The 27655-nt window shown below is 45.8% G+C and overlaps 1 protein-coding gene across 1 annotated transcript in view; it reads left to right on the top strand.

Annotated features, from left to right (window-relative positions):
• SEC23IP (SEC23 interacting protein) overlaps positions 1 to 27655 on the top strand; it is a 53679-nt gene that overhangs the window by 3012 nt on the left and 23012 nt on the right. Inside the window, exons 2-11 of the mRNA XM_063434244.1 lie at positions 5070 to 5602; positions 6121 to 6337; positions 6987 to 7184; positions 7298 to 7383; positions 11957 to 12074; positions 12549 to 12638; positions 12993 to 13134; positions 14855 to 15063; positions 15182 to 15303; positions 26297 to 26461. Coding sequence (XP_063290314.1) covers positions 5070 to 5602; positions 6121 to 6337; positions 6987 to 7184; positions 7298 to 7383; positions 11957 to 12074; positions 12549 to 12638; positions 12993 to 13134; positions 14855 to 15063; positions 15182 to 15303; positions 26297 to 26461 — 1880 coding nt within the window. The remainder of the gene's footprint in view (positions 1 to 5069; positions 5603 to 6120; positions 6338 to 6986; positions 7185 to 7297; positions 7384 to 11956; positions 12075 to 12548; positions 12639 to 12992; positions 13135 to 14854; positions 15064 to 15181; positions 15304 to 26296; positions 26462 to 27655) is intronic.

Raw genomic sequence — 27655 nt, 5'->3', positions numbered from 1 at the left:
CCCCCCCCCTTATATCCCCCCAGAGGGAGTGTGTGAGACCCCCCCCTTATATCCCCCAGAGGGAGTGTGTGAGACCCCCCCTTATATCCCCCAGAGGGAGTGTGTGAGGACCCCCCCCTTATATCCCCCCAGAGGGAGTGTGTGAGACCCCCCCCCTTATATCCCCCCAGAGGGAGTGTGTGAGACCCCCCCCCTTATATCCCCCCAGAGGGAGTGTGTGAGACCCCCCTTATATCCCCCCAGAGGGAGTGTGTGAGACCCCCCCTTATATCCCCCAGACAGAGGGAGTGTGTGAGACCCCCCCCCTATATCCCCCCAGAGGGAGTGTGTGAGACCCCCCCCTTATATCCCCCCAGAGGGAGTGTGTGAGACCCCCCCCTATATCCCCCCAGAGGAGTGTGTGAGACCCCCCCTTATATCCCCCAGAGGGAGTGTGTGAGACCCCCCCCTTAGATCCCCCCGAGCTAGGGAGTGTGTGAGACCCCCCCCTTATATCCCCCCAGAGGGAGTGTGTGAGACCCCCCCCTTATATCCCCCCAGAGGGAGTGTGTGAGACCCCCCCTTATATCCCCCAGAGGGGAGTGTGTGAGACCCCCCCTTATATCCCCCCAGAGGGAGTGTGTGAGACCCCCCCCTTATATCCCCCCAGAGGGAGTGTGTGAGACCCCCCCTTATATCCCCCAGAGGGAGTGTGTGAGACCCCCCCCCCTTATATCCCCCCAGAGGGAGTGTGTGAGACCCCCCCCTTATATCCCCCCAGAGGGAGTGTGTGAGACCCCCCCTTATATCCCCCCAGAGGGAGTGTGTGAGACCCCCCCTTATATCCCCCCAGAGGGAGTGTGTGAGACCCCCCCCTTATATCCCCCCAGAGGGAGTGTGTGAGACCCCCCCCTTATATCCCCCAGAGGGAGTGTGTGAGACCCCCCCCTTATATCCCCCCAGAGGGAGTGTGTGAGACCCCCCCCTTATATCCCCCCAGAGGGAGTGTGTGAGACCCCCCCCTTATATCCCCCCAGAGGGAGTGTGTGAGACCCCCCCTTATATCCCCCCAGAGGGAGTGTGTGAGACCCCCCCTTATATCCCCCCAGAGGGAGTGTGTGAGACCCCCCCCTTATATCCCCCCAGGGGAGTGTGTGAGACCCCCCCTTATATCCCCCCAGAGGGAGTGTGTGACCCCTTATCCCCAGAGGGAGTGTGTGAGACCCCCCCTTATATCCCCCAGAGGGAGTGTGTGAGACCCCCCTATAATCCCCCCAGAGGGAGTGTGTGAGACCCCCCCTTATACCCCCTCCCCCAGAGGGAGTGGTGTGAGACCCCCCCCCTTATATCCCCCAGAGGGAGTGTGTGAGACCCCCCTTATATCCCCCCAGAGGGAGTGTGTGAGACCCCCCCTTATATCCCCCCAGAGGGAGTGTGTGAGACCCCCCCCCTTATATCCCCCCAGAGGGAGTGTGTGAGACCCCCCCTTATATCCCCCCAGAGGGAGTGTGTGAGACCCTCCCTTATATCCCCCCAGAGGAGTGTGTGAGACCCCCCCTTATATCCCCCCAGAGGGAGTGTGTGAGGACCCCCCTTATATCCCCAGAGGGAGTGTGTGAGACCCCCCCCTATATCCCCCCAGGAGGGAGTGTGTGAGACCCCCCCCTTATATCCCCCCAGAGGAGTGTGTGAGACCCCCCTTATATCCCCCCAGAGGGAGTGTGTGAGACCCCCCCCTTATACCCCCCCAGAGGGTGTGTGTGAGACCCCCCCCTTATATCCCCCCAGAGGGAGTGTGTGAGACCCCCCTTATATCCCCCCAGAGGGAGTGTGTGAGACCCCCCCCCCTTATATCCCCCCAGAGGGAGTGTGTGAGACCCCCCCTATATCCCCCCAGAGGGAGTGTGTGAGACCCCCCTTATATCCCCCCAGAGGGAGTGTGTGAGACCCCCCCTTATATCCCCCCAGAGGGAGTGTGTGAGACCCCCCCTTATATCCCCCCAGAGGGAGTGTGTGAGACCCCCCCCTTATATCCCCCCAGAGGGAGTGTGTGAGACTCCCCCCTTATATCCCCCCAGAGGGAGTGTGTGAGACCCCCCCCTTATATCCCCCCCGAGGGAGTGTGTGAGACCCCCCCCTTATATCCCCCCAGAGGGAGTGTGTGAGACCCCCCCTTATATCCCCCCAGAGGGTGTGTGTGAGACCCCCCCCTTATATCCCCCCAGAGGGAGTGTGTGAGACCCCCCCTTATATCCCCCAGAGGGAGTGTGTGAGACCCCCCCTTTATATCCCCCCAGAGGGAGTGTGTGAGACCCCCCCTTATATCCCCCCAGAGGGAGTGTGTGAGACCCCCCTTATATCCCCCCAGAGGGAGTGTGTGAGACCCCCCCCTTATATCCCCCAGAGGGAGTGTGTGAGACCCCCCTTATATCCCCCCAGAGGGAGTGTGTGAGACCCACCCCCTTATATCCCCCAGAGGGAGTGTGTGAGACCCCCCCTTATATCCCCCCAGAGGGAGTGTGTGACACCCCCCTTATATCCCCCCAGAGGGAGTGTGTGAGACCCCCCCTTATATCCCCCCAGAGGGAGTGTGTGAGACCCCCCCCTTATATCCCCCCAGAGGGAGTGTGTGAGACCCCCCCTTATATCCCCCCAGAGGGAGTGTGTGAGACCCCACCCCTTATACCCCCCCAGAGGGAGTGTGTGAGACCCCCCCTTATATCCCCCCAGAGGGAGTGTGTGAGACCCCCCCCTTATACCCCCCCAGAGGGAGTGTGTGAGACCCCCCCTTATATCCCCCCAGAGGGAGTGTGTGAGACCCCGCTTATATCCCCCAGAGGGAGTGTGTGAGACCCCCCTTATATCCCCCCAGAGGGAGTGTGTGAGACCCCCCCCTTATATCCCCCCAGAGGGAGTGTGTGAGACCCCCCTTATACCCTTCAGAGGGAGTGTGTGAGACCCCCCCTTATATCCCCCCAGAGGGAGTGTGTGAGACCCCCCCTTATATCCCCCCCAGAGGGAGTGTGTGAGACCCCCCCTTATATCCCCCAGAGGGAGTGTGTGAGACCCCCCCTTATATCCCCCCAGAGGGAGTGTGTGAGACCCCCCCCTTATATCCCCCAGAGGGAGTGTGAGACCCCCCCCTTATACCCCCCAGAGGGAGTGTGTGAGACCCCCCTTATATCCCCCCAGAGGGAGTGTGTGAGACCCCCCCTTATATCCCCCCAGAGGGAGTGTGTGAGACCCCCCCTTATACCCCCCCAGAGGGAGTGTGTGAGACCCCCCCCCTTATACCCCCCCAGAGGGAGTGTGTGAGACCCCCCTTATATCCCCCCAGAGGGAGTGTGTGAGCCCCCCCTTATATCCCCCCAGAGGGAGTGTATGAGCCCCCCCTTATATCCCCCCAGAGGGAGTGTGTGAGACCCCCCTTATATCCCCCTGAGGGAGTGTGTTCCCTGGTTGGTTCCTGCAGTATCCCTGTATTCGTTGTCCTGTCATTTCACACACCTTGTGTTCCCTGGTTGGTTCCTGCAGTATCCCTGTATTCGTTGTCCTGTTATGTCACACACCTTGTGTTCTCTGGTTGGTTCCTGCAGTATCCCTGTATTCGTTGTCCTGTTATGTCACACACCTTGTGTTCTCTGGTTGGTTCCTGCAGTATCCCTGTATTCGTTGTCCTGTTATGTCACACACCTTGTTTTCTCTGGTTGGTTCCTGCAGTATCCCTGTATTCGTTGTCCTGTTATGTCACACACCTTGTGTTCTCTGGTTGGTTCCTGCAGTATCCCTGTATTCGTTGTCCTGTTATGTCACACACCTTGTTTTCTCTGGTTGGTTCCTGCAGTATCCCTGTATTCGTTGTCCTGTTATGTCACACACCTTGTGTTCTCTGGTTGGTTCCTGCAGTATCCCTGTGTTCGTTGTCCTGTTATGTCACACACCTTGTGTTCCCTGGTTGGTTCCTGCAGTATCCCTGTATTCGTTGTCCTGTTATGTCACACGCCTTGTGTTCTCTGGTTGGTTCCTGCAGTATCCCTGTATTCGTTGTCCTGTTATGTCACACACCTTGTGTTCCCTGGTTGGTTCCTGCAGTATCCCTGTATTCGTTGTCCTGTTATGTCACACACCTTGTGTTCCCTGGTTGGTTCCTGCAGTATCCCTGTATTCGTTGTCCTGTCATGTCACACACCTTGTGTTCCCTGGTTGGTTCCTGCAGTATCCCTGTATTCGTTGTCCTGTTATGTCACACACCTTGTGTTCTCTGGTTGGTTCCTGAAGTATCCCTGTATTCGTTGTCCTGTTATGTCACACACCTTGTGTTCTCTGGTTGGTTCCTGCAGTATCCCTGTATTCGTTGTCCTGTTATGTCACACACCTTGTGTTCCCTGGTTGGTTCCTGCAGTATCCCTGTATTCGTTGTCCTGTTATGTCACACACCTTGTGTTCCCTGGTTGGTTCCTGCAGTATCCCTGTATTCGTTGTCCTGTCATGTCACACACCTTGTGTTCCCTGGTTGGTTCCTGCAGTATCCCTGTATTCGTTGTCCTGTTATGTCACACACCTTGTGTTCTCTGGTTGGTTCCTGCAGTATCCCTGTATTCGTTGTCCTGTTATGTCACACACCTTGTGTTCTCTGGTTGGTTCCTGCAGTATCCCTGTATTCGTTGTCCTGTTATGTCACACACCTTGTGTTCCCTGGTTGGTTCCTGCAGTATCCCTGTATTCGTTGTCCTGTTATGTCACACACCTTGTGTTGTCTGTAACAGGCTTTTACACAGTTACTTTCTTCTATTAGGTTTATCCTCTACCAACCCTGAACATGTGGTGTATGTGGGGGTGGGGGTGGGGGTGGGGAAGGGGGGACTTTAGTATAAATATTATATATATGCAGTTTGTCTCTTAATAAATCCATGCTTCTCGGAATGTCTTTGGGCATTGTTGGTTAAGGGATGACACTGGTTGTGGGATAATCCTACGTTTTGTTTAACTCTTACATTCATTAGATTCTGTGGGGGTCATTGCCATTTTCTCAGTCTATCTTTTGTTTATTTATATATTCTCTTTTCTCTCTGCTGTTTTTCTGGATGCAGATGATGCCACTGAGGTTGGGGAGGAAGACAGTTTTCTGGGACAGACATGTGATGCTCACAGCCCACCACAGATGCTTAGCTACTTTGCACAACCCCTGGGGAGTAGCAATGACCCATTTGCTGCAATTGTACAGCCACCCCTTAACACGGCACCTCCGTCATCTGCGCATGTCGCTTTCTCTAAGCCTCCAGCATCAATTCCCTTGGCATCTGGACCTCAAAATGGACAAAACCCGGTTCCCTTACAAACTCCAAAGCCCATCTCTATAAGCAATATACCTCCGGCTTCCAAAAGTAGAAGTGATTTCCAGCCAGCCTCACAGCAATGCCCCCCACCCACCACCTTTGCAGCTCCTGTGTCAGGGTCATCACAAGCTGTGTTTAATCCCTACCGTCATAATGTGAACAGCAGTCGGGCCAACCCATATCTAACCCCACCGCAGCTTCAAGAGACAATGGGTCACTCCACGCAGACAGCCCAGTTTGGACCGCCTCCACACATTTACCAAGGACCTGCTGCTCCTCTGCCGCCAGTAAGTGCATATTGGGCATAACTGTCTTTTATCTCCAATTCTAGAGTATGTTGTGGAGTCTCCTGGCTTTTTTCCATTGAACATATTTACATATTGGCATCGTACTCTGATCCAGACTTTGTGCATGGATTTCTTGCAGATCTGCTCTATTGATAATTGTCTTTTCCTTAGTGAGCACATATTAGATTAGACTATGTGAACTGCCGTGTTTCATATAAGATTCTTTGCAAGGATAGTCTTGGTTTCCATCTCCGTGTCTGAGCATCGTTAATTACAGTCAGTTGGCCAATCACACGAGTTAAAGGCAAGCCAGAGGACTATAAAATAGGAGGATAAAGCAAGGTGGCGCCTGATTCTCTATCATATACACACGAAGTATCAAATTTAGCGCATCACTTTATTTGGTTTCTTGTGTAGCCCACAATACCTCGAGGGTTGTGTGTTGGATGGTTTCACACTAGGAGGATACATTTTCTTATTTCTTGTAATGAGAATAATAATAATCTGTCTGTCTTTAGCCTCCACCAGCTGCTTCGTCGTTTCCACCTTCAGTACAGCTCTATTCCAACACGAGACCTGCAGGTCCTTTGGTGCCTGGGACACCTACTTTTATGCAGAACCTATATGAGCCCGTACAGCCGCACTGGTTTTACTGCAAGCAAGTGGAGGGCAAGACAATTTGGCTGCCATTTAGCAACTATGATTCGTTAAATCTGGAGGAGATTTATAACTCTGGTAAGCATGTGTTTCCAATGCCCGGGTCTAATCCGCATCTCGTGCCATCATTACAATAAGTCTTACATATTGCTATGGCCTGGCACAAAACAGGTTAACCGCCACACCAAGCCATTAATGTCCCAGTCTCACCACGTCACCAGTAAGTGTCCTTGGGCAAGAGACCTAATGATATGTATCCTCATAGCTTGTAAGCCTTTCTTTACCTCCAAGTATCCCCTTTCTATAATTGGAAATCTATAAATCCTATAAATAATAATACTGGTAATGAACATGGTAATACAAGCTGTTTCCTTATTGTCACTCTCCAGGATTTTTAACATAATGATTATTTATGCCCTATATCTGCAATGTAATATTATAAATATTGCCGTATTTTCTTCAGATGAGCAGCTTGTGGCAGAGGAAAGCCGTGTGTTTTTGTGTTTCCTCCTGCTTTCTGTTGTGATGTCACTTGCTAAATCTATAGGATATATTTAAATAAAATTGGTGCATCGCGTGCAGGGGATTATTCAGTGGTGAACATTTCCATTTAAAGAGACGCTAAGCTGACATCTTTCTCTTATTATAACCTGTACTCTGCTCCGGAGGAGTTCCCCATTCTACTATTCTTGCTGCAGTTTCATACAGTTGAACGTTTCTTCTGCAGTCCAGCCAGATCCGGAGAGTGTAGTAATTAGTACAGACGGTGGTCGTTACGATGTCTATCTCTACGATCGGGAGAGGAAAGCGGTTTTCTGGGATGAAGAGGAGTCCGAAGTCAGACGCTGCTCCTGGTTCTACAAGGGAGACATGGACAGCAGGTTCACCCCATATAGCGAGGAATTCAGTGAGAAGCTGGAGGCAAGTTTCCTTTATCTTTATCACCAAGCATGGTGGTGGGGGGGGGGGGGGGGATTTTATCTTCCATATCATTAAGCCAATGTCTTGGCCTTAATGTTGTTTGTTCTCCGCAGGCAGAGTATAGGAAAGCCATTACCAGTAACCAGTGGCACAGGAGGCTGGAGTTTCCAGGAGGAGAAACCATTGTGATGCACAATCCCAAGGTAAAGCAGCAGTTACCCCGACTAAGCTGGCTCCAGATTTCTGTGCTTCCTCTGTATCTTGCAACAAAACCAGAGAATGTGATCACTCTGATAACGGACAAAAGCTTAGAGAAACTGAGTAGCTTGCCCTTCGGTAAATGCCGGCTCAGGTCTAAAACCATTACACAGAGAACCAATTCCAAGGCTCATGAGACTAATCCCACCATAAAGGTAATTCAGAACCAAAATGTCGCTCCGCACAAGAGATATACCAACCCCAGATCAGTCTGATATGCCTGGGAACTGGTTCTCTCCGCAATGGTAAAAGTGAGCAAAAACTATTTTGAGACCTGTGCGGGGATTTTCCAAAGAAAATAACAGATTGGTAAAGTCGGATCAAGTTAGTTCTAAAGGCGAGATGAGTTCCTCTAGGCTTTTGTCTGTTCTAATACTCCGTTCCTCTAGGCTTTTGTCTGTTCTCATATTCCGTTCCTCTAGGCTTTTGTCTGTTCTAGAGTTCTCATACTCCGTTCCTCTAGGCTTTTGTCTGTTCTCAGAGTTCTCATACTCTGTTCCTCTAGGCTTTTGTCTGTTCTCAGAGTTCTCATACTCTGTTCCTCTAGGCTTTTGTCTGTTCTCAGAGTTCTCATACTCTGTTCCTCTAGGCTTTTGTCTGTTCTCAGAGTTCTCATACTCCGTTCCTCTAGGCTTTTGTCTGTTCTCAGAGTTCTCATACTCCGTTCCTCTAGGCTTTTGTCTGTTCTCAGAGTTCTCATACTCCGTTCCTCTAGGCTTTTGTCTGTTCTCAGAGTTCTCATACTCTGTTCCTCTAGGCTTTTTTGTCTGTTCTCAGAGTTCTCATACTCCGTTCCTCTAGGCTTTTGTCTGTTCTCAGTTCTCATACTCTGTTCCTCTAGGCTTTTGTCTGTTCTCAGAGTTCTCATACTCCGTTCCTCTAGGCTTTTGTATGTTCTCATACTCTGTTCCTCTAGGCTTTTGTCTGTTCTCATACTCTGTTCCTCTAGGCTTTTGTCTGTTCTCATACTCTGTTCCTCTAGGCTTTTGTCTGTTCTCATACTCTGTTCCTCTAGGCTTTTGTCTGTTCTCAGAGTTCTCATATTCCGTTCCTCTAGGCTTTTGTCTGTTCTCATACTCTGTTCCTCTAGGCTTTTTTGTCTGTTCTCAGAGTTCTCATACTCCGTTCCTCTAGGCTTTTGTCTGTTCTCAGTTCTCATACTCTGTTCCTCTAGGCTTTTGTCTGTTCTCAGAGTTCTCATACTCCGTTCCTCTAGGCTTTTGTATGTTCTCATACTCTGTTCCTCTAGGCTTTTGTCTGTTCTCATACTCTGTTCCTCTAGGCTTTTGTCTGTTCTCATACTCTGTTCCTCTAGGCTTTTGTCTGTTCTCATACTCTGTTCCTCTAGGCTTTTGTCTGTTCTCAGAGTTCTCATATTCCGTTCCTCTAGGCTTTTGTCTGTTCTCATACTCTGTTCCTCTAGGCTTTTGTCTGTTCTCAGAGTTCTCATATTCCGTTCCTCTAGGCTTTTGTCTGTTCTCAGTTCTCATACTCCGTTCCTCTAGGCTTTTGTCTGTTCTCAGAGTTCTCATACTCTGTTCCTCTAGGCTTTTGTCTGTTCTCAGAGTTCTCATACTCTGTTCCTCTAGGCTTTTGTCTGTTCTCAGAGTTCTCATACTCCGTTCCTCTAGGCTTTTGTCTGTTCTCATACTCTGTTCCTCTAGGCTTTTGTCTGTTCTCAGAGTTCTCATATTCCGTTCCTCTAGGCTTTTGTCTGTTCTCAGAGTTCTCATACTCCGTTCCTCTAGGCTTTTGTCTGTTCTCAGTTCTCATACTCCGTTCCTCTAGGCTTTTGTCTGTTCTCAGAGTTCTCATACTCCGTTCCTCTAGGCTTTTGTCTGTTCTCAGTTCTCGTACTCTGTTCCTCTAGGTTTTTGTCTGTTCTCAGAGTTCTCATACTCCGTTCCTCTAGGCTTTTGTCTGTTCTCAGAGTTCTCATACTCCGTTCCTCTTGGCTTTTGTCTGTTCTCATACTCCGTTCCTCTTGGCTTTTGTCTGTTCTCATACTCTGTTCCTCTAGGCTTTTGTCTGTTCTCAGAGTTCTCATATTCCGTTCCTCTAGGCTTTTGTCTGTTCTCAGAGTTCTCATACTCTGTTCCTCTAGGCTTTTGTCTGTTCTCAGAGTTCTCATACTCCGTTCCTCTAGGCTTTTGTCTGTTCTCAGAGTTCTCATACTCCGTTCCTCTAGGCTTTTGTCTGTTCTCAGAGTTCTCATACTCTGTTCCTCTAGGCTTTTGTCTGTTCTCATACTCTGTTCCTCTAGGCTTTTGTCTGTTCTCATACTCTGTTCCTCTAGGCTTTTGTCTGTTCTCATACTCTGTTCCTCTAGGCTTTTGTCTGTTCTCAGAGTTCTCATATTCCGTTCCTCTAGGCTTTTGTCTGTTCTCATACTCTGTTCCTCTAGGCTTTTTTGTCTGTTCTCAGAGTTCTCATACTCCGTTCCTCTAGGCTTTTGTCTGTTCTCAGTTCTCATACTCTGTTCCTCTAGGCTTTTGTCTGTTCTCAGAGTTCTCATACTCCGTTCCTCTAGGCTTTTGTATGTTCTCATACTCTGTTCCTCTAGGCTTTTGTCTGTTCTCATACTCTGTTCCTCTAGGCTTTTGTATGTTCTCATACTCTGTTCCTCTAGGCTTTTGTCTGTTCTCATACTCTGTTCCTCTAGGCTTTTGTCTGTTCTCATACTCTGTTCCTCTAGGCTTTTGTCTGTTCTCAGAGTTCTCATATTCCGTTCCTCTAGGCTTTTGTCTGTTCTCATACTCTGTTCCTCTAGGCTTTTGTCTGTTCTCAGAGTTCTCATATTCCGTTCCTCTAGGCTTTTGTCTGTTCTCAGTTCTCATACTCCGTTCCTCTAGGCTTTTGTCTGTTCTCAGAGTTCTCATACTCTGTTCCTCTAGGCTTTTGTCTGTTCTCAGAGTTCTCATACTCTGTTCCTCTAGGCTTTTGTCTGTTCTCAGAGTTCTCATACTCCGTTCCTCTAGGCTTTTGTCTGTTCTCATACTCTGTTCCTCTAGGCTTTTGTCTGTTCTCAGAGTTCTCATATTCCGTTCCTCTAGGCTTTTGTCTGTTCTCAGAGTTCTCATACTCCGTTCCTCTAGGCTTTTGTCTGTTCTCAGTTCTCATACTCCGTTCCTCTAGGCTTTTGTCTGTTCTCAGAGTTCTCATACTCCGTTCCTCTAGGCTTTTGTCTGTTCTCAGTTCTCGTACTCTGTTCCTCTAGGTTTTTGTCTGTTCTCAGAGTTCTCATACTCCGTTCCTCTAGGCTTTTGTCTGTTCTCAGAGTTCTCATACTCCGTTCCTCTTGGCTTTTGTCTGTTCTCATACTCCGTTCCTCTTGGCTTTTGTCTGTTCTCATACTCTGTTCCTCTAGGCTTTTGTCTGTTCTCAGAGTTCTCATATTCCGTTCCTCTAGGCTTTTGTCTGTTCTCAGAGTTCTCATACTCTGTTCCTCTAGGCTTTTGTCTGTTCTCAGAGTTCTCATACTCCGTTCCTCTAGGCTTTTGTCTGTTCTCAGAGTTCTCATACTCCGTTCCTCTAGGCTTTTGTCTGTTCTCAGAGTTCTCATACTCTGTTCCTCTAGGCTTTTGTCTGTTCTCAGTTCTCATACTCTGTTCCTCTAGGCTTTTGTCTGTTCTCAGAGTTCTCATACTCCGTTCCTCTAGGCTGTTGTCTGTTCTCATACTCTGTTCCTCTAGGCTTTTGTCTGTTCTCAGAGTTCTCATACTCCGTTCCTCTAGGCTTTTGTCTGTTCTCAGTTCTCATACTCTGTTCCTCTAGGCTTTTGTCTGTTCTCAGAGTTCTCATACTCCGTTCCTCTAGGCTTTTGTCTGTTCTCATACTCTGTTCCTCTAGGCTTTTGTCTGTTCTCAGTTCTCATACTCTGTTCCTCTAGGCTTTTGTCTGTTCTCAGAGTTCTCATACTCCGTTCCTCTAGGCTTTTGTCTGTTCTCAGAGTTCTCATATTCCATTCCTCTAGGCTTTTGTCTGTTCTCAGAGTTCTCATACTCTGTTCCTCTAGGCTTTTGTCTGTTCTCAGAGTTCTCATACTCCGTTCCTCTAGGCTTTTGTCTGTTCTCAGTTCTCATACTCTGTTCCTCTAGGCTTTTGTCTGTTCTCAGAGTTCTCATACTCCGTTCCTCTAGGCTTTTGTCTGTTCTCATACTCTGTTCCTCTAGGCTTTTGTCTGTTCTCAGTTCTCATACTCTGTTCCTCTAGGCTTTTGTCTGTTCTCAGAGTTCTCATACTCCGTTCCTCTAGGCTTTTGTCTGTTCTCAGAGTTCTCATACTCCGTTCCTCTAAGCTTTTGTCTGTTCTCATACTCTGTTCCTCTAGGCTTTTGTCTGTTCTCAGAGTTCTCATATTCCGTTCCTCTAGGCTTTTTTCTGTTCTCAGAGTTCTCATACTCTGTTCCTCTAGGCTTTTGTCTGTTCTCATACTCTGTTTTTGTTGCTTCCTGTATACCTGCTCCTCAGTTTTTGTCTAGCACTGCCTGATGTGACTGAACAAATTTGTGCTTTCCAGGTGATTGTTCAGTTCCAGCATTCTGCTGTTCCAGATGAGTGGGGAACCCCTCAAGATGGGCAGGCCAGGCCCCGTGTGGTGAAACGAGGCATTGATGACCATGATGAAATTCCAGATGGTACATGATGGGCTTGGTGGGCGCGATCTTGCATAAATCCCTAACCTGGAATCTGTTTAGACTTAGAGGTTCTTCTAGTCCAGGGTAGGCAGCCTACAGTCTGAAAGTTAGTGAAAACGAATATGTTATGCCATGATTGTGAGAGAACCTTATGATACATAGCTGATTACTAACTGATGTCCTCCTGTGGCTCATGGATTACCGGTGATAAACCGGTATGACACTTCATCTTTTGGTTTATGTGGTTTTGGAGGTCTGTAGCTCGGTTTTGTTTATGCTGTTTTTGACTTAAAGGAAAATTCCAAGCACCATAAGCCGTACAGCGCACTGCTTGTAGTGTCTTCTCAATCTCTGTTGCAATTGATCAGATGTTTTGTTTTTGTGTGTTTTGTAGCTGTTCTTTTAACATGCTTTTCAACAGTTCTGTCGAGTACGTTTGTAATTTTATGCATAATTTAATGGACTTTCTTTCAGGTGAAGCGCCTCAGGCTGACCATTTAGTATTTATGGTACATGGCATCGGACCAGTTTGTGACTTGCGCTGTAGAAGCATTGTGGAGTGTGGTGAGTGATTGTCAGAACTTTTCTATTTTATTTCATAAGAAAATAAGAGTGACACAGTTGGATGGAGTTTGTTCTAGAGGTGCACTGTACTGTTAGGACTTTCACTCTGCACTGGCTGCCTTAGAATGTTCCAAAGCTGGTTTAATTAGAACTAAATGTTTCCCTATAACCATAGTAGTCTTTGTTTGCAGATTATACTTTTGTGACTAGTTGTCTTTAACAATCAAATATATTGGATTCATAAAGGTGAACTGTTCATTATGGGAAAATAATGCCATTGAGGAGATTTGGAGACACCATATAAACACAAAGTTGTGTTTTTTTGTTTATTTTTTTTTCTTTGCTTTTAAATAGTGGATGATTTCAGAACAGTTTCCCTAAAGCTTCTCCGAACCCACTTTAAGAAGCCACATGAAGAAGGCAGAGTGAGGCGCGTTGAGTTCCTGCCGGTGCATTGGCATAGCACCCTCCATGGAGATGCCACTGGGGTGGATCGGTCAGTACCTTCGCTATTTTTATAAATATCTCTCTTCCTGGCTGCAAAATCAGAGCGTAATTGATGGCTGTTTTCAGCAAACCGTAATATTTCACAGTGAGAGAGAGTTTGTGAGTGTAAAGGGGAATCTTAAGCACCATCACAACTTTAAATGATTGTAAAATGTCCCAGCTCTTATCGTAGTTTAGAACAGAAACAACTTGTAAAAATCTCTGTAGCTGTAATCCACACTCTCAGAGCAGCCGGAGGCAGGAGAAACGGGTGCAGACTGGACTAGTGCCACGCCAACATGTAAAATAAGGAAAGGAATACACATGCCCTTTATCAGCTTACAGTGGGGGAGGCAATATACATTCATAAAAGATGTTTGTATATTCCTTTCCCTACATTAAATGTTTGCGTGGCACTAGTGCACCCAGAGCTTTCTGTGCCTGTGTTACTATCCGTTCCCAAATTTGAAATATGCGAAATTGAATGGGGTTGCAGTTGTCTGCCTCATTTAATGTAAAGGCAATGGAGGTAATATCAGCAGAGCCTCCTAAGGTCATTTGTTTTCGTTTATTTCCAGCCATTATTGGCCATGTTGGGAACACTAGAGCACTAGAGTTGAAAACAACCCTTTCCTGGTCCCTGCACAGTTAAAGGCTGTGAATCTATCTGCATATCCCTCTGATTGGCTGCTCATATGAGAACATGCTCTATTCAGCCTTGGTTTTATCAGTAAGAACAAAAGGTAAACACTAATAGTACAACTTATTTGGCACAGAAGCAGAAATAGGTCTGGTGCAAAAGTCTCACAAAGAAAGTTGTTACAATCCAAAAAATGAAAAAGTCAGTGCTGGATAGGATGTACTGTCCTCAATTCAACTTGAACATGGATAATATGGAAGACAAAAGACGGGGATAGGTGATGGTGTAGCTTGTTGAGTACAGTCTTTTATATAAGGAAAAGGTAACGATGGGACACTCACATTTGGAAGAGCTATAGCCAGCTCTAGCAGTATAGGCACACAGCGGTATAATCCCCGCTTTAAAGGATAAACCGCAGCTGTCAACCACATTCACACCAAGATGATACGAAAGACAGGAACAGGTGATGGTGCAGACAGTATAATTCAATCGGATAAAAGTACAAGATAACGATGGAACACTCACATTTAGAAGAGCTATTGCCAGCTCTAGCAGTATAGGCATACAGCGGTATAATCCCCGCTTTAAAGGATATGCAGCAAATGTCCACCACGTCCACACACTCAGGAAGGCATAAAAAAGGCAACAGATAGTGCTCTCAATAAAATAGGGTAATCTCTAATAAAAATGAAGTAAAATTATACCTACAAGGATAGAGCAGACTGATTGCTCTATGAACACGGCGTTGGTGGTGTTATCCCCACCTTGGGATTACTTGAAGTATAAAACTTAGAATTACCAGGGAAAGTGCATATAAAAAGATTGGCACAAAAAGGTGACCAAAAAACCTTTTAATAAGTTAAAATACCCAATATTAAATGTCCATAACGCATTTCACCTTGAGGGATTCCCTTTGCTGTGGCCGCTGCCTACCCAATAATCCTGTGGTAATTCGCACTCACCTTCTGTTTTATCAGTAACTGGAACGAAGGGTTTAAAAGTTTTGATGAATTTTTAATTCGAGCTTTCCCCAATAAGAAGATTGTCCTCCGACCTGTTTGTAATTCTGCAAGTCTTCCTGTCTCTGCAGGCATATTCGAAAGATCTCACTACCCAGCATCAGTCGCCTCCGCCACTTCACCAATGAGACCCTTCTGGATATCTTATTCTACAACAGCCCGACTTACTGTCAGACCATTGTGGATAAAGTCAGTTTGGAGCTCAACCGCCTGTACGAGCTGTTCATGAGTCGAAACCCAGGCTTTAAAGGAGGCGTGTCCGTGGCAGGCCACAGTTTAGGTAATTCACAGAGTGAGATATGCAGTGTTGGGTAATTTGATAGTCTGACTCTATCAAACACGTCTACATTGTTAATGAAACATGGATTATTTTAATTTTTTTTTTTTTTGCTTTCAAGGTTCATTGATTCTATTTGACCTGCTTTCCAATCAGACTGATTTAAGGTCTACATCTCCCATGCCTGTTGTTTCTCCCCCTGTAAATGGCCCTTTGAAAAAAGAAATTGCGGACAACAAACCGGTATGTTAGAGCAATCCAGTGGCAATCTGTGTGTGCAATAACCTTCACAATGGCAATCTGTGTGTGCAACAACGTTCACAATGGCAATCTGTGTGTGCAACAACGTTCACAATGGCAATCTGTGTGTGCAATAAGGTTCACACGGCAATCTGTGTGTGCAACAACGTTCACAATGGCAATCTGTGTGTGCAACAACGTTCACAATGGCAATCTGTGTGTGCAACAACGTTCACAATGGCAATCTGTGTGTGCAACAACGTTCACAATGGCAATCTGTGTGTGCAACAACGTTCACAATGGCAATCTGTGTGTGCAACAACGTTCACAATGGCAATCTGTGTGTGCAACAACGTTCACAATGGCAATCTGTGTGTGCAACAACGTTCACAATGGCAATCTGTGTGTGCAACAACGTTCACAATGGCAATCTGTGTGTGCAACAACGTTCACAATGGCAATCTGTGTGTGCAACAACGTTCACAATGGCAATCTGTGTGTGCAACAACGTTCACAATGGCAATCTGTGTGTGCAACAACGTTCACAATGGCAATCTGTGTGTGCAACAACGTTCACAATGGCAATCTGTGTGTGCAACAACGTTCACAATGGCAATCTGTGTGTGCAACAACGTTCACAATGGCAATCTGTGTGTGCAATAAGGTTCACAATGGCAATCTGTGTGTGCAACAACGTTCACAATGGCAATCTGTGTGTGCAACAACGTTCACAATGGCAATCTATGTGTGCAACAACGTTCACAATGGCAATCTGTGTGTGCAACAACGTTCACAATGGCAATCTGTGTGTGCAATAAGGTTCACACGGCAATCTGGGTGTGCAACAACGTTCACAATGGCAATCTGGGTGTGCAATAAGCTTCACACAGCAATCTGGGTGTGCAATAAGGTTCACACGGCAATCTGTGTGTGCAGTAACCTTCACAATGGCAATCTGGGTGTGCAATAAGATTCACACGGCAATCTGGGTGTGCAATAAGGTTCACTCGGCAATCTGGGTGTGCAATAAGCTTCACACGGCAATCTGGGTGTGCAATAAGGTTCACACGGCAATCTGGGTGTGCAATAAGATTCACAATGGCAATCTGGGTTTGCAATAAGGTTCACTCGGCAATCTGGGTGTGCAATAAGGTTCACAATGGCAATCTGGGTGTGCAATAAGGTTCACAATGGCAATCTGGGTGTGCAATAAGGTTCACACGGCAATCTGGGTGTGCAATAAGGTTCACTCGGCAATCTGGGTGTGCAATAACCTTCACAATGGCAATCTGGGTGTGCAATAAGGTTCACACGGCAATCTGTGTGTGCAATAACCTTCACAATGGCAATCTGGGTGCGCAATAAGGTTCACACGGCAATCTGGGTGCGCAATAAGGTTCACACGGCAATCTGGGTGTGCAATAAGGTTCACACGGCAATCTGTGTGTGCAATAAGATTCACAATGGCAATCTGGGTGCGCAATAAGGTTCACACGGCAATCTGGGTGCGCAATAAGGTTCACACGGCAATCTGGGTGCGCAATAAGGTTCACACGGCAATCTGGGTGCGCAATAAGGTTCACACGGCAATCTGGGTGCGCAATAAGGTTCACACGGCAATCTGGGTGCGCAATAAGCTTCACACGGCAATCTGGGTGCGCAATAAGCTTCACACGGCAATCTGGGTGTGCAATAAGCTTCACACGGCAATCTGGGTGCGCAATAAGGTTCACACGGCAATCTGGGTGCGCAATAAGGTTCACACGGCAATCTGGGTGCGCAATAAGGTTCACACGGCAATCTGGGTGCGCAATAAGCTTCACACGGCAATCTGCGTGTGCAATAAGGTTCACACGGCAATCTGGGTGTGCAATAAACTTCACACGGCAATCTGGGTGTGCAATAAGCTTCACACGGCAATCTGGGTGTGCAATAAGCTTCACACGGCAATCTGGGTGTGCAATAAGCTTCACACGGCAATCTGGGTGTGCAATAAGCTTCACACGGCAATCTGGGTGTGCAATAAGCTTCACATGGCAATCTGGGTGTGCAATAAGCTTCACACGGCAATCTGGGTGTGCAATAAGCTTCACACTGCAATTTGCGTGTGCAATACTCTTCTCGTGTATTATGTGTGTTGCCCATTACATGACAATCGGTGTGATCTGCGTCCTTATCTTTGAATTGTTTGTACAATTACCTTCTTATGGCAATCTTAGTGTGTCTGATGCCCATTATGTGGCCATCTTAGTGTGTCTGATGCCCATTATGTGGCAATCTTAGTGTGTCTGATGCCGATTATGTGGCAATCTTAGTGTGTCTGATGCCCATTATGTGGCAATCTTAGTCTGTCTGATGCCCATTATGTGACAATCTTAGTCTGTCTGATGCCCATTATGTGGCAATCTTAGTCTGTCTGATGCCCATTATGTGGCAATCTTGGTCTGTCTGATGCCCATTATGTGGCAATCTTGGTCTGTCTGATGCCCATTATGTGGCAATCTTGGTCTGTCTGATGCCCATTATGTGGCAATCTTGGTCTGTCTGATGCCCATTATGTGGCATTCTTGGTCTGTCTGATGCCCATTATGTGGCAATCTTGGTCTGTCTGATGCCCATTATGTGGCAATCTTAGTCTGTCTGATGCCCATTATGTGGCAATCTTAGTGTGTCTGATGCCCATTATGTGGCAATCTTAGTCTGTCTGATGCCCATTATGTGGCAATCTTAGTCTGTCTGCCCATTATGTGGCAATCTTGGTGTGTCTGATGCCCATTATGTGGCAATCTTGGTGTGTCTGATGCCCATTATGTGGCAATCTTAGTCTGTCTGATGCCCATTATGTGGCAATCTTAGTCTGTCTGATGCCCATTATGTGGCAATCTTGGTCTGTCTGATGCCCATTATGTGGCAATCTTGGTCTGTCTGATGCCCATTATGTGGCAATCTTAGTGTGTCTGATGCCCATTATGTGACAATCTTGGTCTGTCTGATGCCCATTATGTGGCAATCTTAGTGTGTCTGATGCCCATTATGTGACAATCTTAGTCTGTCTGATGCCCATTATGTGGCAATCTTAGTGTGTCTGATGCCCATTATGTGACAATCTTAGTCTGTCTGATGCCCATTATGTGACTATCTTAGTCTGTCTGATGCCCATTATGTGGCAATCTTAGTGTGTCTGATGCCCATTATGTGACAATCTTAGTCTGTCTGATGCCCATTATGTGACAATCTTAGTCTGTCTGATGCTCATTATGTGGCAATCTTAGTGTGTCTGATTCCCATTATGTGACAATCTTAGTCTGTCTGATGCCCATTATGTGGCAATCTTAGTCTGTCTGATGCCCATTATGTGACTATCTTAGTCTGTCTGATGCCCATTATGTGGCAATCTTAGTGTGTCTGATGCCCATTATGTGACAATCTTAGTCTGTCTGATGCCCATTATGTGACAATCTTAGTCTGTCTGATGCCCATTATGTGGCAATCTTAGTGTGTCTGATGCCCATTATGTGGCAATCTTAGTGTGTCTGATGCCCATTATGTGGCAATCTTAGTCTGTCTGATGCCCATTATGTGACAATCTTAGTCTGTCTGATGCCCATTATGTGGCAATCTTAGTCTGTCTGATGCCCATTATGTGACAATCTTAGTCTGTCTGATGCCCATTATGTGACTATCTTAGTCTGTCTGATGCCCATTATGTGGCAATCTTAGTGTGTCTGATGCCCATTATGTGACAATCTTAGTCTGTCTGATGCCCATTATGTGACAATCTTAGTCTGTCTGATGCTCATTATGTGGCAATCTTAGTGTGTCTGATTCCCATTATGTGACAATCTTAGTCTGTCTGATGCCCATTATGTGACAATCTTAGTCTGTCTGATGCCCATTATGTGGCAATCTTAGTCTGTCTGATGCTCATTATGTGGCAATCTTAGTCTGTCTGATGCCCATTATGTGACAATCTTAGTCTGTCTGATGCCCATTATGTGGCAATCTTAGTGTGTCTGATGCCCATTATGTGGCAATCTTAGTGTGTCTGATGCCCATTATGTGGCAATCTTGGTCTGTCTGATGCCCATTATGTGGCAATTTTAGTCTGTCTGATGCCCATTATGTGGCAATCTTAGTCTGTCTGCCCATTATGTGGCAATCTTAGTGTGTCTGATGCCCATTATGTGGCAATCTTGGTCTGTCTGATGCCCATTATGTGGCAATCTTAGTCTGTCTGATGCCCATTATGTGGCAATCTTAGTCTGTCTGATGCCCATTATGTGGCAATCTTAGTGTGTCTGATGCCCATTATGTGGCAATCTTAGTCTGTCTGATGCCCATTATGTGGCAATCTTAGTGTGTCTGATGCCCATTATGTGACAATCTTAGTCTGTCTGATGCCCATTATGTGGCAATCTTAGTGTGTCTGATGCCCATTATGTGGCAATCTTAGTGTGTCTGATGCCCATTATGTGGCAATCTTAGTCTGTCTGATTCCCATTATGTGGCAATCTTGGTCTGTCTGATGCCCATTATGTGGCAATCTTAGTGTGTCTGATGCCCATTATGTGACAATCTTGGTCTGTCTGATGCCCATTATGTGACAATCTTAGTCTGTCTGATTCCCATTATGTGGCAATCTTGGTCTGTCTGATGCCCATTATGTGGCAATCTTAGTGTGTCTGATGCCCATTATGTGACAATCTTAGTCTGTCTGATGCCCATTATGTGACAATCTTAGTCTGTCTGATGCCCATTATGTGACAATCTTAGTGTGTCTGATGCCCATTATGTGGCAATCTTAGTGTGTCTGATGCCCATTATGTGGCAATCTTAGTCTGTCTGATGCCCATTATGTGGCAATCTTAGTCTGTCTGATGCCCATTATGTGGCAATCTTAGTGTGTCTGATGCCCATTATGTGGCAATCTTAGTGTGTCTGATGCCCATTATGTGACAATCTTAGTGTGTCTGATGCCCATTATGTGGCAATCTTAGTCTGTCTGATGCCCATTATGTGGCAATCTTAGTGTGTCTGATGCCCATTATGTGGCAATCTTAGTCTGTCTGATGCCCATTATGTGGCAATCTTAGTCTGTCTGATGCCCATGATGTGGCAATCTTAGTCTGTCTGATGCCCATTATGTGACAATCTTAGTCTGTCTGATGCCCATTATGTGGCAATCTTAGTGTGTCTGATGCCCATTATGTGGCAATCTTAGTGTGTCTGATGCCCATTATGTGACAATCTTAGTCTGTCTGATGCCCATTATGTGGCAATCTTGGTGTGTCTGATGCCCATTATGTGGCAATCTTGGTGTGTCTGATGCCCATTATGTGGCAATCTTGGTGTGTCTGATGCCCATTATGTGGCAATCTTAGTGTGTCTGATGCCCATTATGTGACAATCTTAGTGTGTCTGATGCCCATTATGTGGCAATCTTAGTCTGTCTGATGCCCATTATGTGGCAATCTTAGTCTGTCTGATGCCCATTATGTGACAATCTTAGTCTGTCTGATGCTCATTATGTGACAATCTTGGTCTGTCTGATGCCCATTATGTGGCAATCTTTGTGTGTCTGATGCCCATTATGTGGCAATCTTAGTCTGTCTGATGCCCATTATGTGGCAATCTTAGTCTGTCTGATGCCCATTATGTGGCAATCTTAGTCTGTCTGATGCCCATTATGTGGCAATCTTAGTGTGTCTGATGCCCATTATGTGGCAATCTTAGTCTGTCTGATGCCCATTATGTGGCAATCTTAGTCTGTCTGATGCCCATTATGTGGCAATCTTAGTGTCTGATGCCCATTATGTGGCAATCTTAGTCTGTCTGATGCCCATTATGTGACAATCTTAGTGTGTCTGATGCCCATTATGTGGCAATCTTAGTGTGTCTGATGCCCATTATGTGGCAATCTTAGTCTGTCTGATGCCCATTATGTGGCAATCTTAGTCTGTCTGATGCCCATTATGTGGCAATCTTAGTCTGTCTGATGCCCATTATGTGGCAATCTTAGTGTAGGATCTCCTTCATGTTCCAATGTTTCTGTACGATATTCTTTGTGTGTACTAATAAAGCACAATAGAGGTTAGATTGCATACTGCAGGATAGGAGCTAACAATCTTAAGGGTGTTTCCATAATACAAATTATACCAAATACTGTGCTCTGTGTAATCTCCCCAAGAGACAGTCCTCTGTGGAATTACCTAATTTTTTTCCAAAATCTTACTTTCTTAAGGTTGCTAAGGTACAACTAAATGAGAACGTATCAAGGGGATCTTGACCAAGCTTTTTAATTATTTTAGCAGTTCAGGAGAGATCACTAGGGAAATGCTAAAGGCGCATATAATACCTATACCCCTAACAGGGCAAGGATTCTGCATTCATAGCAAACTCTAGGCCCATGTTATTATTAAATGTAGATTTGAAATGATATTATTATTTTAGCAGCAAGACTAAGTCACATTATTCAATCCAGGTTGACTTTATTCAAAGTAGATCATCTGTGTACAGTGTTAGACTCCTTGATATTTTGGGTTGGGGTGTCCCTCCTGATTCTGTCACTGGACGCCGAGAAGGACAGAGTCAGGTGGGACTATCTTTACCAAGGTTTAGAGGCTTTTGGTCTTTCCTTTAATATAATTCAATCTATTATGGCCTTATATTCTGCCCCCACAGCTAGAGTAGTAGGCAGCGGTTTTTCTTCAGACTGGTTCTTGTTGAATAACCGAACCAGGTAGAACTGTCTGCTTTCTCTGATACTCTCTCGCATGGTTTGGATCAACAGCAAAAAACCTATGTGAGGAAGGTGAACTTGATGGACGCAAGTCTCTTTTCAGCTATGTAACTATGTAATACTATGCATCTATGGTAATTAAACCTCTAGCCATAACTATTGGAGCTGAAGATCAGATTAAAACAACCTGTATGCGGACGACGTGGTTCTTGCGATCTGTGACCCGATTAATTCTTTGGACAGATTTATGGTGATTATTAATGACTATTGAAGCTTTTCTGGGTATAAATAAGATTTAAACAAATCAACTGCGATTCCAATTACCTTATCTATTCAGACAAGAAATATTCTATTGGATAAATATGGGCTCGACTGCTTCATTAGCTCAATGAGATGTTTAGTCGTAGAAATCACGAGTAACCCCACCAAACTAATGGAGATACATTTCTGCCTTTGTTAAAATATACTGGTAAAAAACGTAAAGGAGGGCAATCGAAAGAAGTCTCATGGTGGGGATGAATGAATATCATGAATCCTCCCAAATTAGATTTATCTTATATGATTCCGGTCAGCTGGCTAGGTTTGGTTCAATCCATTTTTAATAAATGTATCTGGTTTGGTAAGTGCCCTTTGTATTAACACGAACCGTTTGGCTTTGAAATTAAACCAAGGATAGTTGGGAATGCCGTGCATAAAGGCCTATTGGACAGCTTGTACTCTTACTCATATTATCTATACTCCATTTAATAATGCTAAAAATTAAGCTTGACCAAAACTGGCAGTGTAAATAAAGAACTGGGGATAACAAGAGGCGCTGTCGACAAATTATCTCTAGCAGTTACTGAAATCAATCTTTTGGACACATGAGAAAGCTCCGGATTGATTGTCCTCTTCCAGATAAAATAATTTCAGTACGGGGGCGGAGCCAACAGCCGAACAGAGTGGTCGCAACTCCGACGAGCTCCGTGATTTTACAAGCGTATTTTCCAACAAACTACAAAATATCACCCCCCAAAATCGTACAAAACAAGCTGATCACCCCAACTAACTAGTCAGCATGGGGAAGAAAAGCAAAAAACTAAAATCGGACGGCACGCGTCCAGGTGCCAGTATTGGAGACCTGTGGCGGAGAGCACAGGGAGCCCTGGAACCTAACATGGCGGATTACACAGGCTACATGGACGACTTCACTAACTCCGACGACCCACTCTCAGACCAAGAAGAAGTGGCCTTACCCGCCTCGAGACCGCCGACACTACCCGCGGTACAGGCGGATGCTGCACCGGTCACGAAAATGGAGATGAGGGAGCTGTTGGCAGAGCTTCGGCGGGGCATCCAGGCCGACATGGCGGAAATGAAGAGAGACATCCAAGGCCTGTCGGACCGGGTGGATGCAGTCGAGAGAGACTCCTTGAGCCACGAACAGCGACTTACAACTACAGAAAGATATCGCTACCCTACAACTGCAATGCATACAAACGGAACACAAAATGGCGGCAATGGAGGACACGCGGCGGGCCCAAAACCTCAAAATCCGAGGTATAGTGGATTCTGTCTCTGATGCTGAGGTGCCTCACCTCATTCGACGCCTGGTAAGCACGATACTACCCGCAAGACAGGCCAAGGGAATTAGCATTGACAGTGCATTCCGTATACCCAAACCCACGACGGCCCCAGCGACAGCACCCAGGGACATTATAGTTAAATTCCAAAAACGCCAAGATAAAATGGCCATCATGGCAGCCACCAGGGGAAACACACCTTATGCCTTTGAAGACATGTCCCTCTCGTTCTACACGGACCTATCTAGGGGAACAATGCAATGGCGCGCAACCCTCAGGCCACTCACTACCCTGCTCCGCGCACATAACATACAATATCAGTGGCGCCCAACCCGCAAAATACAGGTGCTCCATGGGACGGACACATATCTCATAACCGACCTACCCGAGGCAAAAAAGCACCTGGCGGCTTGGGGCCTCCCGCAAGATGCCATACTGCAGCCTGCCATGCCCAACAACTCCCATACGTGGAATCCGGCCACATCCAGATCATTTGTCCCGAGAACTCCCCAAACGGACCTACCGGCGAGCTCGCGCTGACACCGTAGGTGGACTTAAAGATCCGCACCTATCACTTTGTTGAGGTCCCCTGGACTGTAAAGTATAACATGAACGCTTTCCAGATCAAAGACTACCCCATAAAGCACTCCGAGAACATCGGCTAAACGACAACATTGGCCTACAGCCCGGAAGCCGGCCTGGACACAGACCGGGATACCTGATGTTCTTGCGGGGACACCACTGATTGCATACCCAGAGACCCAAGCTCTTCCTTGTGTTATGTTATGTTATTATTATTTGCTTTGTTTTATGCCCTCATTCAGAAACTACATGACATTAAGCTAACACTTTAAGTCACAGTAACGCGCGAGAGGCACAGCATACTGAGGTGCATGTCTCTCCCGGGCATACGTAGCGCTCAAGCAACTAGCCACGGGGCTAACCCCCCAACTACTCATTACGTCTTTGGCCTACTAACGCCTCCACATAGAATATGGCCATCAACCACCGGCACAGTTGGCATGCTGGATTAGGATGCCTACCCCAAGACCTCAGCGTAACCTCTATGCCCAGAAAAGTAGAACAGGGCACACATTTTTTCTTTTCCCTTTTTGGTATACCGCTATATAGACATATAACCTACGTAGCCCATCCCGTGCCTGACTAGCAAGACCCCAACTTACTTGACCTGCTACACAGACAGCGCCCACATAGTCAGATTGAGCAAAATCAATCACACATTCCATCACCTAGAACCACTCTTCGAGTTATTCAAGTTATTTATATATATATTTTTTTTTTTTTCTTCTTGTTCTATAGTTAAACTTGTACCTCTCCAACTCAGCTGAGCTGAACCAGTTAATCAGTCTGTCAAGCTACGTTGATATATACAAAAATGTGCAGAATTCTCTGAATGCTACTCACTTTAGTTACATTACGATACATCGTTTATTCCTACATGCTGTGGTGGCATTGTAAACATGTTGTGTTTTTTTTTTCCATGTAATGTTTAACATTAATCTAGAACTGTTAAACGTTGACCGCCCTACTTTACTTTACTTTACTATTGCTAAGTTCACCGTTTAGCTATGCTTAAAAATACAAAAAATGTGCACTTCCTCATGCCACTGTCAAACTCCAGTACATCTCTTAACACGCTGATGTGGCGTATGTCGCTACCTTGTAACACCCTGCACAACAAAAATAAAGAATTCAAAAAAAAAAAAAAAAATAATTTCAGTACTAGCTCTAACTCAACTGATGTATAATATTCTTGACCTGAATCTCGCTAACTGGATTAATTCCGGGTTTTAGTAAAATTGACAAATTAGTTGAGAATAAGAAAATTAAGGGACTTCACTTCTTTGTGTAAAGAAAACGATCTTCATAACAGTGAAATTTTCAATTATATCAGAATAATAGCTTCTCTCCATATTCATTTGGTTTTAAGTAGATCTCGCAAACATATTAGAAAAATTGATAACAAACATGAAAATGAAAAATCTGATAGCTGGCGGTCTGGAACTGATTACAGGAGATCGTGAAAAAGCCTGTTTTACCAGTGAGAAGGAAATGGGAGCAAGTCCTAGATAAACGGCACTTGGCCCTAAGTAAGACTGTCTATGACCTATTCTTATGTTTCACATGGAGAGGAGATTGCATGCGTATATGGTGGGACTGTCAACCTGCAACATTTTTGGACTATGATTCATGCTAACGTTTAAGTTTTACTCCGTAAACCGATCAAATTCCTTCCAAGTTTATTTCTATTGCAGCTAAATTTTCAAAACATCTTCGGTCCGTCCTCAATGATTGTTTATACACATTAGCTGAAACTGGAAGTCGACTCTAGTTCCCTGCTGGAGGGTAGCCCTTATATGTTAATTCTAAGAACTGGTTAAAATCTGTACAATTTCAGGCCTTGGTATTGTTGTGTTTTGGTTTTTTTTCTCTCTACTAATCTTTCTCCTTTTGGTCTCTCTCCCCGCAAGGAATCTTGTCTTATTGTGTTTCATTTTTTATATTTATTTATGAGTTTTAGAACTGTATATTTACGTTTTGTTTGTCGTGTCTTGGTTAGTGTATGTATATTGTGCTAATTAATAAAGATTAACTAGTAAATGATGTGTTTATTGTCTGAGAATAGTGTGTGTTCCTAGATGTCTAATTATGAAACTCCCACTTTTTTGATTAGATATCTGGCGCCGCCCTACTGGATCGGCCTCATGTTCCTGATGAAGCCAGTGACTCGGACTTGCTGCAGGAAGATTCACTAAATCTGGAGGAGGCTCTGGAGTCCCTCAGCCTGGCGGAGTATGTCAGTGTGTTTGAAAAGGAGAGGATGGACATGGAGTCCCTGGTAATGTTCCCTTTAATATATTACACACACACGCACTACTCACACACACTGCATCCTTACAAGCACACACGCACTACACACACACACTGCATCCTTACAAGCACACACGCACTACACACACACACTGCATCCTTACAAGCACACACGCACTACACACACACACACGCACTACACACACACACACACACACACACACTGCATCCTTACAAGCACACACACGCACTACACACACACTGCATCCTTACAAGCACACACACACTACACGCACACTGCATCCTTACAAGCACACACACGCACTACACACACACACTGCATCCTTACAAGCACACACGCACTACACACACACACTGCATCCTTACAAGCACACACACGCACTACACACACACACACACTGCATCCTTACAAGCACACACACGCACTACACACACACACACTGCATCCTTACAAGCACACACACGCACTACACACACACACACTGCATCCTTACAAGCACACACACGCACTACACACACACACACTGCATCCTTACAAGCACACACACGCACTACACACACACACTGCATCCTTACAAGCACACACACGCACTACACACACACTGCATCCTTACAAGCACACACATGCACTATATGCACTACACACGCACTACATGCACTACATGCACTACACACACACACACTACATGCACTACACACACACACACTACATGCACTACACACACACACACTACATGCACTACACACACACACACTACATGCACTACACACACACTACACACACACTGCATTCACTATACACACGTTGCGCTCACTACAAACACACTACATTCACTATACACACGTTGCACTCACTACATTTTCTAAACACATTCTGCACTACACACACTACATTCACTATACACACGTTGCGCTCACTGCAAACACACTACATTTACTATACACACTACATCCACTACAAAAAACACACTCTGCATTCACTATACACACCTACATTCTCTACACACACACTCTAATGCATGCATACAAACATTACATACATTACACAAAATGTACAATCTGCATCCACTATACACACTTCACCCATGACACACATACTGCATCCACTATACACACTGCATCCATGACACACATACTGCATCCACTATACACACTGCATCCATGACACACATTCTACATCTACTGTATACACACACACTTC

This window comes from Pelobates fuscus, chromosome 10 (assembly GCF_036172605.1).
Source record: "Pelobates fuscus isolate aPelFus1 chromosome 10, aPelFus1.pri, whole genome shotgun sequence".
Classification (NCBI taxonomy): domain Eukaryota; kingdom Metazoa; phylum Chordata; class Amphibia; order Anura; family Pelobatidae; genus Pelobates; species Pelobates fuscus.
The sequence above is the reverse complement of the archived record's forward strand: the minus strand, read 5'-3'. Positions and strand labels throughout refer to the sequence as shown.